The 14,330-nt window shown below is 39.8% G+C and overlaps 1 protein-coding gene across 2 annotated transcripts in view; it reads left to right on the forward strand.

Annotated features, from left to right (window-relative positions):
• The first annotated feature begins 17 nt into the window (after positions 1-17).
• Positions 18-14,330, forward strand: part of chchd6a (coiled-coil-helix-coiled-coil-helix domain containing 6a) — an 84,831-nt gene continuing 70,518 nt past the window's right edge. Inside the window, exons 1-4 of one of the 2 annotated variants that reach the window (XM_044352248.1) lie at positions 18-229; positions 2,523-2,637; positions 3,598-3,718; positions 4,941-5,073. In XM_044352248.1, the coding sequence (XP_044208183.1) occupies positions 146-229; positions 2,523-2,637; positions 3,598-3,718; positions 4,941-5,073 (453 nt within the window). In that variant the 5' untranslated portion in view covers positions 18-145. The remainder of the gene's footprint in view (positions 230-2,522; positions 2,638-3,597; positions 3,719-4,940; positions 5,074-14,330) is intronic. The other variant, XM_044352249.1, reaches the window with a different exon arrangement.

A 14,330-nucleotide genomic window follows, 5' to 3' on the forward strand; every position in this document is an offset into this window, starting at 1 on the left:
GGGGGATGGTTTAAGAAGAGTCTGGCAACCCTGATCCCATCTGTCACACATTCTGTCACTGGGCAAGATACTAACATTATCCCATGCTAGTAATAGTATTATACGAAACGTCATTAGAAAAGCTGTCACGTTTACACCAGAAGGCATGGGCTCGGGAGAGAGTACGACCAGAAAAGTGTCTTTCGGTGTCGATGATGAGGACAGAGTCAGGATTCTGCGGGGAGTAAAGGTAATGCTAATTTAGCTACTGATAAGCCGTGCTAACAGTTACTTTAATGTTAGCTACGCCTAGCTCTGTACTAGCTGGTAGCATGTTGCTGTACAGTAAGTTAATTTACCAGTTTATTCTCACTTGAACTAACGTTAGGACAACATCCTATGTAAGCACTGTTGAGACAGTGCGGAGGATGTAAAGTGATGAAGGGGCAGGATGATTTACGACCCGATTCATGCTATTTTTTCCTCACGCCAAACTTCTGTCATAATTTGATGTAGGTGGAAGTGTGTCTTGTTTATTGGCAAAGGAACACATCTGGCAGATGACTAACGCCTTTCAGAAACCTTTATGATCTTCTGGTAAATTCGGCATACTTGTTATCCACATAGCAGTACTAAATTCATTTGAAATGCCACATTTTTCATTGCAAACTAGCTACCGCGTAGCGTTTGCTAGCTGCCGTAAAGATAAGGTAGTTAAGAGGCGAAACAAGCGTTTTTGTTGGCTAATATTTTGTTGGTTTATGTCAGTTGCACGTTGGGTGTATTGCGAAATTAAGTAATGATTCCCACAGATGTCTCATATGTCGTTGTTGTAGCTGTGAGGATGGTTTTTCATAACCAAGTTGGGTTAAAATGGCCAGATTCCCAATGAAGTTTGGCGTGCACTGTTGCCTTCCCGTGCTTTTGGAAATGTCGGAATTTTGTGAAGTGCAAGTCATGACCAACGATTGAAGTGGTAATACAATTGTATATGTAGCCAGAAATATTACAATACTTTGTGATTAAGCATTTCTAACGTAGTTAATTGTGAGGATGTTGTTTTTTTTTAAATCCATTCTCTCCACAAAAATGTATTGTAGCAGCTGAGGTATGTTAGTAATTATGGCTTCTATGCACGGGGGCTACACTATTTATCATATTAAAATTTATACGTCGATTCATACCTCTAGGCAGTCGTGTAATCACATGACAAAGATTTTTGCTGGATTTGGATTTGCAGAGATATTTGTTGCATTAACACTAAATGCTCCTAATTCCAAACTGCATGTGCGACAGGACTTCATGTCACAACATGAGGACCACTACACAGTCAGGGGGAATGGAAACAAAAGGTGGTTGAGGTTCTGACTTTGTTGCAGTGATGTGTACTAATACACGCTGTCCATCACACTCTGTTGAGTGTGGTTAGAGGTAGGGAACAATTGTGATGAGCACACCCAATAGTGGTGCTGGGTGTGGTCACATGTCTAACAGATTGTAAACTTTCAACATGAGGAAGTCAGTGAAGTGGTGCTTTTGTGCTTTGCTTTATCTTTAATCTTCTAAATATAGGCTGCTTTCAAAATGAAAGCTTAATGTCACATACACACACACAAACACACACACACACACACACACACACACACACACACACACACACACACACACACAGTAAGTGCATCAATGCTTGTAGAGTGACTGTAGCCGTAGTGAATTCCTTCTTTCTGAGATGTATGAGAATTTTCTTGGACGTTCTCAAGCCCTAATATCCAAATTTCCTGCAGGATATGAAGGCACCATCAGACCTAGCTATACTTGCGCAAATGCTAGTGAAGTTTGAACTACCAGTGGAATATAAATTAAAAGAATATGCAGTTCAAGCAAGTTTAGAGTTTATACTTCTTGTACTTGCATGCATCATAATGTTTGTAAAAATGTTTGTAAAAATGTCTCATAAGTCAAAAACGATAAGCCTCACAGTTAATGTTATTTACTAGCCCTGCCTTCCCATTCAAAGGTTGTGAGTCATAGAAACCGTGAGTCAGTCACTGCCTACTGTGGTTCATGATGTAGCCATGTTTAACAATTTCCCTGGACACACACACACACAAAGTAGAGATGCAGTGATCCATTGTATTCTGGCACACTTTGTGGGTTCATTTGTTTTGTCCCAGGCCAAAGTTACTCTGTACTTCCTAAATGATTATACGAGATAAAAGGATGATTTTCATTCAAATAAAGGACACCACACTATGTGCACAATGTGATTTATGCTCTAGTTAACTCTTATTAAGTTGTAGAAACTTGCAGACAGGCTTCTCATTGTTTCTGTTGTAAAGAAAACAAAGCAAAAACATTCGGAGCAATCTGGGGTTCAACTAAACACATGTATGGTCATTGACTGAAAACAAAGCTAATAAATTAGGCTTTGGTTTCTCCATCTCTTTCACTTCTTTCACTTGTTGATTCTCTGTCTCTAGTCTACCTATCCTTGGTCTTGTCTCTGATCTTTGTCAAAAATTGCTCTTCATCCCCTTGTGTAGCTGTCAGAGGATGTTCTTCAGAGGATGAGAGGAGTGGCCAACATCGCTCCAGAACGTACATCATCATCATCATCATCATCATCATCAACCTCAACAAGCCCTCAGAAAGACACAGGTATCCTGCACCTCAGTGTTTCCCACACAACAACGTTTGCTGAGAACAGAGTTAACTTAAAGATGATGTGTGTGTGTGTGTGTGTGTGCTGAAAAGGCAATAAAAAACTGAAACTCTGAGAAGTTTAACTTTCCGACACTTATAAACAAAATTACACAAATAAGCCTGGTGATGTCATCCAGGTTGTCTCTGCTTAGAGACTATAAATTCATAGCAGAAAGAATGTTTTGACCTGAATATAAGACAGCCCTAATTATAAAACAACCCCATTTCCAACACCTGTTTTTGGAAAGAAGACTTTTTGAAGATGCAGAGTACTTGCAGACAAGGAAAGTTTCCCAGAGATACTGTTAGTCTGAGGATAAAGTGGCACTCTCTCTCTGAAGTCTTGATGAATTAAATGTGAAATACTCACATTAAAGCGAAAAGTAAACCCCACATTTGTCCGGCTCGTCTATCAGTTGCATACTCGCACTCTTTCCTTTCTGAGTCTTGAAGCCGTCAGGCTCATTTTTATCTGGTAGTTAAGATTTGTCAGACTCTCTTCATCATGACGCTCTGTGACAGTGGAGATTATTAGCAGCTTTACAGAAGATTCTAGTCACAGGTCTGTGTCTGCAGTCAAGATTGTGGGAGACGTTTTCAACTCATTTTCACTCATTGTGAATTTATTTATTGTGTGGCAGCAACACATGTTATGAATACAGGCTGTCAGAACTTCTTTAAGTTAAATGAAACACTTGAAATGCTAACTAACAGACACAGTATTAATGGACTTTAGGAATATATGATATTGTGAATTTGTAATTGTCTACAACCCTTGACCCCAGAATAAAACATTGTCCTATATATTCGGGCCAATACACTCAGTCCTTGGATATTAAATCACATGTAATAATTCTTTCTGTATCAGGGTTTATTCTAATACTAATACTGTACTGTACTCTGTCTTTGCCCTAGGTGCCTCTCGTAGTACCAGCTCAAGCTCTCGACCACAGCAGAGCTCACAGCACCGAGCCCAACCCAGTTCCCAGTCCAGCACTAGCAAACCAGCCTCTTACGCCAAGGAAGAACAGAGGAGGTGGGTTGAAGAAACTATCGGTTTATGAACCAGATTCTGATTGGCTGATTAGCATTCAAGATGATTGTAAAACACCTTGTAAACTCAAGCCTTTGATGATAAGGTACCTTTAATAAATTGATGTGCAAAAATAACCATTTATGTATGCATAGCTTAGCATTTACTTAAATTTACTTTATCTGCTGTTAAAGACCTCTGTTACTGCCAATATTGTGTTATATTTCATATGTTGTGTAGTGCCTAACAGTGCCTCTCTTCTTCTTTCAAATAATTTTAAACCACTGTGTCTGGGTTTTGTTTACCTTGCCCTGAAAAGAGTTAAATTACGTTTTGGTCTTAACACTATACACCACACGCTCGGTCAAGAAAACTAAAATCAGTTGCAGCAGGGTAAGATGCCTCAGGGCAACACTGGCTCTGTTTACACCGGGTATTAACATCCATCGCGGGTGATCTGATCACAAGTGGACAGCTCTAAACACAGATGTAAATGCACCCAAGACATATTGAGGACAGACTGCGACCATTGCAGAGATATGAATTGGCTTACGCTCTCTCTAACAACTTATATATGCAGATATGGTGGAGCTTCCTCCTAAAATTACTGGCCAGAAAGTTTGCTAGAGCTTTTTGGGCAAGGGTGTCACGTATCACTTACCATAAATAAAAACAAAACAAAAAATCACCTAGAGAATTTAAGCAAGCAAAAATAATAGAATGGACTGATTTGTTGAGCGACTTCAGTTGGAACCAAGAAAGAGTCAGTTATTTTGGGTTGGACGGCAATAATCAAAAATAGGGAGGTACTGATTGATAATTGAGAGATGGAGGTTAGACTGGGGAACAGTAAAAAAGTTTTGCGTATGTGTATTTTCTTTTTTCAATAAAGTTAAGGTCAGACTGGTTATAGGATGAGTGACATTTGGTTGCAGCCCTGAACAGAAAATACATTCTTGAATTGCAAGCGGTCAAATTAGTTTAAAAAAAAAGAAAGTAATATAAAAGTAAATTTAAAATTTTAGACATCACTTGAATCTCAGATTCAGCACATCTTAGATAGTCCATGTATTTGAGTGGTTTGAAATTTTTTTGTATGCTGCCCTCTTGTGGAAATAAATGTTAAAGGGATTTGAAGATGCAGGAAAGCAGAAACTGATGGTAGCATGCAATGAATCGAAATATTATTATGTGTGTGCGTGTGCATGTCTGGTATGTGTTTCAGGTATGAACGCCAGCAGACAATACTGAAGGAGGAGTTGGCCAAGGTGGCACAAAGAGAGAGGGAGGAGATGTCTAAAACAATGAGTCGTGAGAGACAACAAGTACGTCATGAAGCTGAGAAGGCCAAACAGCAGGTACACACGCACACACATGTGCATGTGTGCGCACACACACACACACACACACACACACACACACACATATACATACAATCACATGTATGCATGGTTGTTCAAACATATTCTCTTTCCAACATTAGCACAGTCACACTGATACAGAAGCTGGCCAGCATAACTGACTTCTAATTAATGATGGGATGTTTTTTTAACTGACTAGTCATTTAATAATTGTTATGCTGGCCATTCAAAGTACACAATAATTGATCCTTTGGACATGTTTTTCATGAAGAGTCCATCAGTACCTGTAGCTGTGGCAATTAGTATAAAGTATGTTGACAACATGCAACATCTGCAAATTCATAATGCAACTGTTGGCTGTTCAGTGAGTGCTTTACTGTCCAGTTCTCATTCAAATAAAGTACACCTCTTTTTTAAATAGCGATTCTTCTTAGCCATTTTTGTTAGATGCCATAACCTCTAAGGAAGTGAAGATGGACTAAAGTGGCTAAAGTTGTAATCCTTAAGATTTCACTCCTGGTTGATTTGGAGACAACTATGGTTATGGTGGTAACAGCAAGTGTCTAAATACTACAGCAAACACTTCCTGAGCAGCTATTTTGTCTGAAATACACAGAGCAACTGGTGTATCTGTTTACAGTGCAACCAGAAAGACTTACATTAGCTGTGTCTCAACTCAAGGGCCTTCACAGTCTACGGAGGACATCCTCTGTAGACTGTGAAGGCCAAACCAAGTGTTTTTAAATGAGAGGGTCTGGTCTAGTGAGGATTTACTATTTGCATCATCAACTGTTCCTGCCTTTATCCTTGGATCACGAAGTGCCGCTCCTGTCACCTAGCAACCTTTACAACTGCAGTTGACAATTGGGACACAAGTAAATGAACCCTAGTCGCTTAATAGCTCACTGAAATTTGCATGTGCGTAGCCGGCCAATCAGGACGCAGGCGTCTCAATTTCACTCCTCCTGCTGCCTCCTCCTCTTCCACCTTTTTGGTTACCCCAGAAAGTGGTGAACTCGTTTCCAGGCTGAAATCTGCTCTGGGATCTTCTCCTCAGACACTTCAGCCTCCTTCTCAATCTCAAGGTCGTCTCTCTCAGCCTCAAGCTTGGTCGAGAGCTCAACGTTCAGTTCAGTGTCTCTGAAGAGCCTCTTCCTTCACGGAGACGTCTTGCTGCAGGACTGCCATCTTTTGATGAAGGGTTTCCTGCTCAGCCCTCACTTTCTTGATCAGACGTTGATCACTTCCCCACCTTTGCCTGGCCTCAACTAGTACATAGTTGACTTGTGTATGTGCCACTTTCAATGCCTCATAATTTCTTTCGAAGCACTTCGTTTTGATTCTGCATGATACCATCCCTCACCTGAGTGGCAGTCTTATTGGCGCTGAGAATTTCTGTGTGCTTTTTCAGCTCCTCTAGCTCTGCTCTTGTGTCTTTTTCTGTGTTGATGCACTTGTCCTTGAGGCCTGTTTGGTAGGCCAACAGTTTCTTGGTGCCATCCAACTCTTGGCCAAGTTGGAGTCTCCTTTTTCTCTCACAGGAGTAGTTGGCCCTCTCACTACTCAACAAGACATGGATCTTATTAACTTCTGTATGACGTACATTGCGTTCCGACACGGCCTTCTGCAGAGTCCTGACTAATGTTAGTTCATGTTCTCTTGTGGCAATCTTTGTTGCATTGTGGGATTCCATGTGCTTTTGCAGCTTCTCCAGCTCTTTTCTTGTTTCTTTTTCCCTTTCCATGCACTTGTCATGGAGATCTTTTTGGGAAGCCAACTGTTTTTTTGCTACATCCAGCTCTTTGCCAAATTGGACTCTACAATTTCTCTCAGTGGCATTGTTGACTCTTTCTGTAATCAACAGGTCATTAAGCTTCTGAACATGTTGGCGAAGTCCATCACAGTCTAACACAACCATCTGCAGTGCCCTGACTAGTTTTTGGTCTCTTGTGTCATTTCCCTCACTGGAAAGGTTGACACATTGGAGCTGAGTCCCTCATCTGCTGCATTTTCTTCGGCTGCTGGTCAAAGGTCTGCCTTGTTGTAAAGATGTAGTTTGTCTCTGATGAACAGATGTAGTCTGTATCACTGGTCTACCTGTGTTATCTCTTGCCGTTTTGTCTTTCTCACAGTAGTGTTACTGTTTAATAGGACTGATTCAGTAGAATTTTATAAAAATTCTGACCTGGAGTGAGCAATTATTCCTTTAATCTAGCTTTAGGGTTCCATTCTGTTTACCTTTGTTCTTCAGATCAAAGGTAAATAGTTCAATTTCTTCTTTTTCCTTTTCTTTTTTCTTCTATTATTCCCAAACTGATTGACAGGTCGAACACAACTATTTCACACAGCAGAGATGTTGTCATTGATGAGCAGTTGAGAATCACAAAATGTACCTTTTCATCTATAAATTCAACTCACTAAAACTCTTACAAAACCAGATTTAAAAACTTGCATTTAAATATGTGTATGCTTGTTTTTGATTTTATTTATCAAATGTTTGAACCTCCCTGTAACGTCAAAGATTTGAGTGATGTGACAAATACAAATTTCATTACTATATGACTGAGGGAACTGTTGAGGCTGTTGAGAAGTTTTTTGCCAGAGTCAATGAATATGACTTCCACTGAGCATGCTGATGTTTTCTGGTCACGGTCACAAAGAAACCCCAATGAAATATAGAGGGTTTTCTTTATTGTATTGTACTATTGTATCATTTTGTCACAATTTCATAATTAACTATTGTGAATTTGTGTCTTTTACTGTAGTTTTCATCAGTGAAGATTTGATTTAATTTAATATACTCTCCTTCATTATGAATGCGCTTGATAGGACAATAGCTGACATCTAACATGCTCACAATGACAATGCTAGCAAGTTGACATCAGGTACAATATATGAGATAATGTCATTTAGAAACAAAGAACTAATTCATGCTCTCGCTTTAATAATTTTGCATTCAAATTAGTAACTCATCCTCTTGGTTTAATAATCTGTGCGCTTAATTAGGATTACTTAATTAGTGCTCACAATTTAATTTTGTTTTTGGCATGAGGCAGCCGCTTTCAAGTGCTGTTCCTCGTTCTCTCGCCACCCAAAAAAAGCCACAAAGCCCCTGCTTAATGAAAAATACAGCAGCTGTATAGGTTAACTGCTTCCTCAGCACACAAGACAACATCTGAACTTGAAGTTCTTTTTCACATTCCAGCTCTGAAACAACTTTAGTTGGTAGAGGCCCACACACAAACTTCTCCTACATCACTATACCTTTCATATATGTTGAGTTCAGTCCCTTTCACTTCACTTCAAAGTCTGTAATACGTTAGATTAATGAATGCTCCCGATTATGTTCACGTCACTGTATTAATGATTAAATAATTATTCTAATTAATCTCTCTCTCGCTCACTCGCTTATTGAGCTGAAGAGGAGGGGCCAACTTTGAATGCTGTGTGTTTACAAACACCAACCGACAAAATCCTGCGTAGTATACCTTTAAGCTTTAACACAGAGATTCCAAGTTTATTCATGTGAAATATTTTTGAATGAAGCAGCCATCCTCAGGATGAGGATGCTCTGTTCTGCTCTGTTTATATGTATCACTTTGTGAAAAAGCCAAATCATCTTGTGTGTAAAACCAGAACATAGAGGTGGTGCAGCATGAGAGTGTGTGCCATACAACCTACAGCTGTTTCCCTCTCTTCTTCACTGCAGTGAGTAGTAACCTTTGGCTATTTGGCCTTGTTTAAAATAGATATTGCAGTGGGAAACCAAACTAATCGTACAACCAGACTAATTTCACAGCTGAAACAATTGAAACAGTTGATGTTGTGTAGAAACAGGATGTGCACTTTGGGGAAAAAAAGGCATCAACACAGTACACCAGAGCTGACATCACGCTAGCTTGTGGCATGACAGAAGTTAATGCCACCAGTTAGCAGGCGAGCTAACGGCTAAATGTTGGTTTTTACCTGCAACCCAGCTGTCAGTTTAACATGATGTGCAGCAGGTGAGCTTTCTAGCAGGACATTAAAACTGCTTTAGATTCCACCAGCTGATTGGAGATGTGGTACGAGGCACTTGCCATGTCGGTGATGTTACCTGTTAGCCTCCTGCTAGCAGACCGCGCTCCATCACGGAGCATGATACAATGTGCACTGTAGTTCGATACTAACAATCTCAAAGGGCAGATCATTGAGACATTTTAATTCATGATCTAATATCGTCATATCACGCACCCTGAATTGCCAGCTTTATGCTGTGTTCAGACCAAACGTGAAGTGCTCAGATCATTTGTCCCTTATGGTGGAGTGTTGCCTGTAGACAGTACCCTTGACAGTACAAGAATGACTGTAAGACACCTACTGTATATGCCATTGCCTTAATAAAAAAAAAAAGAACCCAAGGCCAAGATGTGAATAGTCACCAAACGTTGCAGTTGTTTCTAGGAAACAGAATTATATATAAGGCACATATAAGGACATACTAGAATTAAACACCTAAATCTTGTTTGATCTCTTTTTCTAGCCTTATCTATTATCAGAGATGATGGCATAAAAAACACCATTCATTTGCTTTGTGTCACTGAAAAGGGGCTATTACGGTAATTTAAAAAAGTCACCCCTTCCAGTTCTGTTCATTACAGCTAACAGGCTTAAAATACTTCTGTCCTTGACTGTAATTTACAATTTACACATGCAAAAACCTTCTGTGTCGTGTTTGTCAGTTAAATGTGTCCTTTAGTCAATATGGTGGATGATATGAAAAATCCTCATCCCTCTGTAACATCCATTAGTGACGTGTTGGTGGAGCTGTTGTAATCTGTGTGTAATGATACAGTACCTTTTTTAGAGTTTTTGTCAGGACTCATCCTACGTCTTTTGGCTGAAGACTTCAGGTTTTACATGCATGGAGTTCAGTGATAAAGCTATGTAAAAGAGGATTAATTTGGGGGTCTCTCAGTGGGAGATAAGTTTGTGAAGGGTCAAGTCATGATTCAGTCTGGTAGAGTTTTCTCTGGTTAAATCACTTGATGGAGCATTTCACACAGACACAAATTGGGTCTTGGGATTGCATTTGTAATTTCCATGATGATACTCCCCCTGCCTCCTTCTCCTCCTTTCACCTATTACATCCCTGTTCTCTTTCTATCTCCCCCTCTCTTTACCATTTTCTTTCTCCCTCTTTTCCTTGCACTCTTTCTAATCTTGTCTCCCACCTTCACCCTCTATCTCCCTCTGTCTTTCTCTCTTTCTATCCTAACCCATCACTCTCTCCCTCTTGCCCTGGAGACAGTATTATCAGTGTAGTGCAAGCGGCAAATTGCACCCTGAGAGTTTCCTGGAGCTAGAGATAGGAGTGGTGTGGGGTTAGAGGTAGTCGTGAGAAGGTGAGAGCTTGTTTTACACATCAGCCAGTGCCTGTTTCACGTGACTCTTCTCCTCCCCTTCCCCTCCTTTTCCACCTGCCTCCCCCCTGTGTCGAGACATGCTGTAGTGTCTGTCTTATCTCCACTCCAACACACTCCCACTGCTAATAGAAAGCCGCTGGAGGGACGTCGTGAGCAGAATGACCAGTCGAGCAGGACCGGACCTCCTGATGCTGAAGGCTCCTTGTAATTACTGTTTCTTGTGCTATGAATACATATACGTACACACATACACATGAAGTGTGTGGCAGATGTACTCACATCCTTAACTCAAATTAGATTATTTTCCTGTTGTGGAATCGGAGGGCATGATCGTCATGATCCATCATCTTTAACTCTTGGTCCTACCGCTGTGTAGTCGAGCAAGTAAAAGGGTTGCTCTTCCTAGCTCTACAACTACAATACATTTTTATTCTTCAAGCTTTGGGAACGAAAACCTACTTTTTAATTGGAGGTGCCCTCAAAGCTGAACCAAGGGCTCAGGTGAGACTCCAGGAAAAGCTTTTAAGAAGCCTTCTGTGTGCCCTTTTTGGCTTTACAGACAGTCTGTATAGCCCTTTAAAGTTGTATAACACAGCACACTACACAGAAAATACCAAAGTCAGTTTTGGAGTACAGTGTTGGGTTGTCATCGTTAAATGTAGGAAATGGTTGACTAGGAAACCGCAAAATTAAGTAGAAACAAGTGTTTGCATGTTCTGGCATTTGTTAATACTTATTACATAGACACTACCATCCATGTTTCCATTAGTTTAAAGTAATATAAGGACAAAATGGAGAAAGAACAGGTAGTTTTGCATTTTCGAGCCACTGAGTCATCTTTAATGGAAACTGATCATTTTAATGTAAACAGACAGGTAGGAAATAGTAAAGCTAATTTTGACACTATAGCCTTAAAACAAAAGAGGGGATGTGTGGAATGTTGAGGGAGGCAGGATTTCTGTATTATTCTGAAGTATTATTAGCCGACTATGCTGTTATTACACAACAATTACCCTTTTTTCATTAAAATGTTGCCCCATCTTAAAGGGGTAATCTAGCAATTTTGTATAATTGGGGGACTCACAAGAGACAAATTTAATAAGGAATGATCAAAAACGGTGCAGCAGAACACAGGATATCCTGACTTTTAGTGCCTAGTATGGTTCAGGCTCCCCAAATTCCCCATAATCATTAGTTACATGCTATTACTGAGCTCCATTATTTCCTTTATATCTTTTCGCTATTATTACCCTAATGTTTTCAGCTCATTATCATTTTAGTACTCCCATTATGTTACTATCTACTATTTTACAAGCTATAATGTAAAGAGCTACCAAAATACCCAGACTATTTATAGGGAAGCTGAAAGTTAAGAGATAATGCTAATTGCTAAAACTAACAGTAGCACAAGTAAAGAGGAGTTAAGTCTGCAAACTGACTCATTAATGTCAGTTACACAGCGATATTTATCTAAAGTTTGAGCTAATGTTAGCCACCATACTCGTCATACCATACCAAGTAAAGCTGTAACAACAAATGCTCTGAGCAAGCTTGAGTTTCATTGCTGATGAATAAGACTTTTGATTTTAAAGAGGGAGAATGTGTCATTTTTAAATTTACTTTGTTTTGTTTTAACGGTGCTTTAATAATTGTTTGGCCACATGAGGACAAAATCTGGAATATCACGCGTGTTTGACATATTATTGCCTTCTAAAGTTGATAGGGCTAATGTGTTAGCAAACAATAACCTGCTTACACATCCAGCATACATGGAACAACATTGACATTTATTTGGAGTCATCAAGTCCAATATTCACTCTCTTTTTAACCCTGTTTTGGTTTCAGCAAATCAAGAGAAATGTACACTAACTGGGTTTTCAGCTCCTATAATTTATCCACGACTTAACACCTTTCTTTGCTGAAAACAGCTGCCTGCTGCAATTGGAAAGAGGGTTGATCACAGCTGTGAGAATGAACCAAAGAACAACTGATGGAACTGGTTTTAATATTCACAACAAAAATATTCAGAATTTTTAGAAAGTAAATATCTTAAATATGGTTTATTATCACTTGAAAATGACTGTAAATTGTCACTTAGTGTCACAAGTCCTTGTAAACACCTACACCTGCACTGCAGCCATGTACATCTGCTTTTAAAATGTACTTTACTGCCAGTAATTCAAATTGATTTTCATATTAGAGCCCCCAGATTATGGTTGGATACCTGCCAGTATGACTGACGGCACCTCAAAAAAGTGGCCATGGTCAGAACCTACCCACATTTGGCAGGTGGCCGATATTAATTTCACACACCCTGTGAGGGAAAAGTTTAAAGAGATGCCAGTGATGCAAGTAATGAAGACTGAACATATGAGAAGATGAGAAATAAGAGATGACATCTGATTAAGTGTTTACTAAGTAATTGGGAGCAAGAGGGATGCGCAGATGAAAAAGAAGTGACTGAACATTTTGTGAAGGGTTAGGATGAGGAATGAAGATGAGGTGAGAATGAATGGGAGTGAAACGCATTTCCTGCGAAACTGAGCTGAAAAGGAGGGAATGAGTGAGATGGTGAAAAAGGAGTCTTCACAAAAACTTAACATTTCCTGGAGGATCATAAGGTGTTGGAGGAGAAGAACAACAACGGGAGGATGAGATGGAATAAGTGACTATTACTTAGTGATTGTTGGAAGATTTTAGAAGGATGAATAAGAGAAAAATGAGGGAAGTACAAATGAAAAAGGTTACAATATGACTAAACATTTCCCACAATTAGAGGTAAGAAAAGGAGACAAGGAATGATGAGGGAGTGAAAATATTTATTCTGGTGGACGAGGAGAAGAACAAGGAGGACGGAAAAGAAAGGTTAGGAGGAGGAAAGAGAGAAGGATGAAAGATGCATAACCATTGCCAATAAAGGGTTGTGTAGACTGAGAGTGATATGTGTCTAACTATTACCTTGAAATTAGAACAAAATGATGGAAGTGAGAAACAGATGATGTTTGACAGATGAGTCAACATTCACTATTGAATTACAGCTAAAGGAAGAGGAGGGGGAGGGGGAAATGCATAATAACTCTAAGGCAAACTGGTAAAGAAACTGAAGGATTGGAGGAGGACTAACTATTTGTAAAGATTCACCGTAGGGTCAGGAGGAGACAGAAAAAAGGTACATAGTTGAGTGTCGAACTAAAATGTGAGGAGAATGGGGAGAAGGTGCTACAGGTGACTAAGGGCTTCCAGTCCTGTGTGTGTGTGGGCACAGCACTGAGTCACAGGTAAGATAGAGACAGACAATAATGTGTGGCATATGCTATTTTGTTGCCTCTTTCTTTTACCCACCTTTCACTTCCCTCACACATTTCTACCTGTCTTTTGTCCTCCTCCCAGTGAACTGCCTGATCCCGCCATTCCTCTGGCTCTTTCTTCATCTTTCAGCCAAGGCCCTCACCCACTGTGCTGCGCTCTGTGAATAGTCTTTGTTAATAGCAAATCTTCCGCAGATTAATTTCAGAATGAGAGAGGGGAACGGGAGAATGGAAAGAAAGGAAGCAAGTCGAACTAAAGGGCTAAAAGGGATTTTCTCTTTTTATAATCTATTAATGGCCTTTTGGCGCCTGTTGAAAGCAAAAAAAAGGTTATAAGTCACATTAGCATACGGTAAATTTCTCTCTCTCTCCTTGTTCCTGCAGAACAATTAAGAAGCCTATTTTATTAGCTGCCCTTTAACTTCCTCTGATGGAGCTTCCACTAATACAAAATGCCATCCATGCTTTCGTCATTCTTTGAACAAGACTGTTAAGCACAGATGAATCAGTTGGGGCTTAGGAGGACATAATGTGGCAGTGA

This window comes from Thunnus albacares, chromosome 5, assembly GCF_914725855.1.
Source record: "Thunnus albacares chromosome 5, fThuAlb1.1, whole genome shotgun sequence".
NCBI classification, from domain to species: domain Eukaryota; kingdom Metazoa; phylum Chordata; class Actinopteri; order Scombriformes; family Scombridae; genus Thunnus; species Thunnus albacares.